The sequence below is a fragment of the Amblyomma americanum genome, chromosome 10, assembly GCF_052857255.1.
Source record: "Amblyomma americanum isolate KBUSLIRL-KWMA chromosome 10, ASM5285725v1, whole genome shotgun sequence".
NCBI lineage: Eukaryota > Metazoa > Arthropoda > Arachnida > Ixodida > Ixodidae > Amblyomma > Amblyomma americanum.
The window spans coordinates 90,786,990-90,791,440 of NC_135506.1; the positions used below are offsets into that span (position 1 = coordinate 90,786,990).

General features: G+C 43.0%; 1 protein-coding gene across 1 annotated transcript; it reads right to left on the reverse strand.

Annotated features, from left to right (window-relative positions):
* Positions 1-729: 729 nt before the first annotated feature.
* Positions 730-2,712, reverse strand: LOC144108544 (uncharacterized). The gene is made up of 3 exons (XM_077641755.1): positions 2,613-2,712; positions 1,722-1,800; positions 730-769 (listed from the first exon to the last, which is right to left on the reverse strand). Exons 1-3 carry the CDS (start codon positions 2,710-2,712, stop codon positions 730-732), a joined length of 219 nt encoding a protein of 72 aa, XP_077497881.1.
* Between the last annotated feature and the right edge of the window lie 1,739 nt (positions 2,713-4,451).

The window sequence follows — 4,451 nt, forward strand, 5'->3', positions numbered from 1 at the left end:
TTCCTCTCAAGGCTTACCTCGTGCACTTTGTGCCACTCCCTGCGGTCAGACTGTGAATGCAACACAAATTGAAATAATAAATGCAACAATTCAATGGGATAAACAAAAGAAAACATGCTGGCGTTGACATAATTTCACTCACATATGAGAGGGTGGTTGCACACTGCATCATACCGTATTAGCCTGGCTGGCTGTCTTGTGGCAAGCGAGAGAGTCTTCCTACCGAGAACAAGAATATTGCACTACGGCTTCAGCAAATCAACTCTCTGGTAATGAACTTATGCACTAGGAACAAAAATGCCAGCTGAAACTTACTCTGGCCACTCTGCACAAGGCCCCGCGGAGAATCCGCACCAAAGAAGCACAAGCAAGGAGACATCAAGAAATCAAAATTAATGAATGAGACGGGAAGATCATGCAGTGGTATTAATCCCCAGCCATGAATCAGCTGGCATGTCACATCTTACCAGAGCGCTGTGACTGCAGTGGTTAAGTGTGACTCGAAAAGCACAAGAGCAAAAGCACCAAGGCTTGAGCGAACCAGCTCTTCCAACCAATTTGCCAGCAAGCACTCACGCGAGGCAGTGCGCAGAGATAGTTGTGGTGAATCTGGATCAATGAATAAAAACGGAAAGCCATCAAACATTTCAAAAGAATGAATGATATAAAAGACACACGTGCAATGCTATTGTTCCTCTGCACTGAACCAGGGAGCTGACAAGTCGCATCTTAGCAGAACAGCGTGACAGCCGTGGACGAGTGTGGCTTTCTGTAAAGCACAAGAACAAATGTGCTAAGGCTTCAGCGAACCACCTCTTCAAGCCAATATGCCGGCAATAGTTTAAAAAGGGTACTCCGCACAAGCTCCCGTGGCAATCAAAGAAGCACAAATGCGAAGGCATCAAAACGATTTAAATGATGAAAAAAAAAATCCCTGCAGTGTATACTATCATTGCCCTAATAGGGAGCACGGAGTTGCCATAGGAGATCTTACCAGATTGCCTCGGCTGCCTATGCTGTACTGAGTAAGAATGGCTCCCTGCAAAGTGCAGGTACAAAGGCTTGAGCAAAATGCTTTCCTTAGTCCTGAGCACATGTTGCATCTGCTCAAACACAGACAACTGAAATGCCTTACAGGGCCTAATTCGGGCACTGTGCGAAGAGCCAGCATGTCTACGAAACAAATACAAACGAAAGGATGGAATCCAACTCATTCATATACTGGTATTTCATGAGTACTTAAGCAGCATGCTGTTAACTATAACAGGTGATTGTTAGTCCAGCATTGTCCTGTGTACTTCTCCTCCATGTTTTGCTGTCTTTTTTTCGCTGATTCCGTAACGGGTAAGCAGAACACTGGACAGTATTCTTTAACTTCCAGCTTCAATAAATATAATGTAGCGACAATTTGATTTTAATTCATTTTAAGAGATACGACAAACGTTCATAGATGTGGTACGAACTTACCCATGCTGTCACTTTCTTCCGTCTGTGAACTACTGCAAAAGTTTCCACAATAGGTGCCATTGTTACAGTAGAACAAGGAAACCATTACCTTTGGAGACGAAAAGGTGGCACCGGAAGGTTAAAACACTGAGCTCCAGTCTCGTCATCATCAGATGAGCTGGACAGCAGCAAGAATCTTCGTCGTTTGCCTCACCCTTTTTCAAGGTGACATTCAGAGTGAGAAAAAAAATTTACTCCAAATGAAGAAAACAGACGCGCCTTGATCGGTTGACGTTTCCAAATGGTCTGTATCTTCTGCTTTACGCAGTTTTTGTCGTGCTTTGTCATACTTTTCTATAAAAAAGCATTTCATTTCCTTCATCAATTAGTGTACTGACAATCACTTTGCTATAAATTACGAGTAACTTATTCTACTATAGCATCAGACAGCAATGGCTTAGTGGTCTGCCTATCTGATTCAAATGAGGAAGGTGCAAAGTTTGACCCATTGCTTTTGCCTACTCACTGGCTTTACAATATTTACAAGTCTTGCCCTCGCCGGGTGCTTGGATTCTTTGGGTGAAACGCTTGAAAAAATGGGTGCCTCGTGAAGTACAGACTATGGTTAGGCATGCGCCCTTAACAAGCTATTGTAATGACAATAAATTATATCTAATTACATATTGAAAGGAAGCTAGCAGCCATTACTGACATGCTGGGAAAGATGTTGAGTAACATGAAAGTTTTGTTCCCAAACTAAACCGGTTCCTGTTCTTCATGTCTCTACACAAGAAGCCAAGCTGGCATAAGCCTTGGTGCATTTTCCTAGCTATTATGTTGTGCATGTATGCTTCCAATGCACAGCCCATAGACTCCCATGTTTTTTGCAGGCATTCCATATTTCTTGCCTCTTAAATTTCTTTTCTGCATTGTGAAGGAAGCTGCATCAGTCGAGCTTCATTGCATGCATATATGCACAACTGGAATGTACACTGCAGGTATGTGTGCCAGAGCACTAACTGTTGTTGAAACCACCACAAAGAATCTAAGATTTTTAAAAAGCACTAGACATTACATACCTGTTTTTTCAAGAAGTTAGATGTTGTACACATCTGCAGAAGAGTCCAGCTGAGACCGCATTCGCACTAATTTTTGGATGTTGGTGCTTGAGGTTGGCCAGGAACATTTTGTGTCATTGTCCAAAAGCCAATTGGTAGGCACAACTGCGACACTGTTGCCTTCGACGAACCTCACAACAGCATACATTTCCTATCAACACACACTGTACATTTTGAGCAAGCAGAGTTGCTAAAATGCAAAGATATATAAGCATGATGGATGCATGAGCCAATTGGACAAAAAAAATGCACCTCATAGCACCATATGTTATCTATCAACACACAATGTAGATTATGAGCAAGAAAAGCTACTAAAATATGAAGGATGTATATGAAGAATGGATGCATGAGCAAGGACAGCTGCTAAAATGCCAAATGTATTATATATGCTGAATGGATGAAAGAGTCAAATGGATCAGAGGAAAAAGAGCATACTGAGACTCCAGGCGCTCAAGAGGCAGCAAGATGCACTTCGACTTAATATCAGAGAGCTGCAATGAAAAAAGGGGGCCAGAAGTTTCCTTCACAATAAAAATGCCCAGGTTTGAAGATGTGCACGGTGTGGTGAAGAAGTGGCCAAGAATCTCCAATTTTCTGCCAACCACAACCTTGTGATTATGGCAGTCAAATGAAAAATTTTCGACCATGATGGAAGTTGAATCTCTCATGGTGCAATCATTGTTTTCTGGTGATGTTCTCAAAGTGATGAGAGGGAACTCTGCAATACTGAACTGAGGCTCACAGCAGTTTTCAGCGAAGGGGCCATGGCAGTGCATCTGTGAATACAGCACTGTCTGATGAGTAGCTTCCTTGGTCATGAAGAATGTGCCAGCAGCCGTCTCTTCAGCAATGTGATTAGCAAGCTGTTCTAGTGGCTTCTGTGAGTGTCTTATCAGTTTCTTCAGGTGGTGCATGAACTTCTCTGCAGGGAATGCACTAAAGTTGTTGAGAGCTCCATGCCTGGTCACATCATCAGCCAAATGAACCAAGGAATGCACATTATAAGAAACAGTGTGCTCACCATAAAGTGATTTAAACGATGGAAAAAAGCAGATGAGCAACTCCTTGGCATAGGCATAATAGCCCTGGTACATAGCATCACTGGAAAGTATGGTGATTCCCACATGCAGAAGTAGAAAATGAATGCACAATTTTTCGGGTAGAATTCCCTTCAGAACAGCTGGGCCAAATTACAGCAGGAAACAATGCAGCTCGGTCGCTTTCCTGCGATCAATTTCTCTCAGGAAGCGTGGCTTCCGGGCGCAGTGAATGGTTGCCAGCTCTAGTAACCGTTTTGTAATTCTTTCAACTTCTGATGAAGGCAAACATTATTCTAGTGAGCCTCTCATCCACAGCAGTATCAATTTTGTTGCGAATCACAGGCAAACTAAGTTCATGTTGTCCAGTGGGAAATAAGATACAAGGCCAATTGGAAGTGCAGAAAGTGGTGTCTCTCTCACATGATGTTCCTCCTGCACTTTGTCAGCAAAGCTCACATTCGTTCGCAATGATGTATGGGTGTCTGGAAACACAACTCTACCTTCAACATACTTTCCTTTCTGTTGGCACTTCTCACAACCATAGTAACCAGGATGCAGTTTCGTACCTAAAACAAATGCACGAGCAGGTGCATCACATACAAACTCGTTAATAGCTATAGCGAAGTAAAAACCAACAATGCACAATCCCCTCTCTAGGAGCTGCAGAAATTCACCGATCAAAGGGCTCAGGAAATCACACGGGGATGGAGGCTTTTGGTTACCATAGTAGCATGCAACCAAGAAGACACCAGTGCCAGGAATGTCATCAGTCTTTGCAAGAATGGGCCAAAACTGGCTCTGGGAGCTTTTTCTGAGTGGAAGCCCATCAATATAGAACATCAAACCA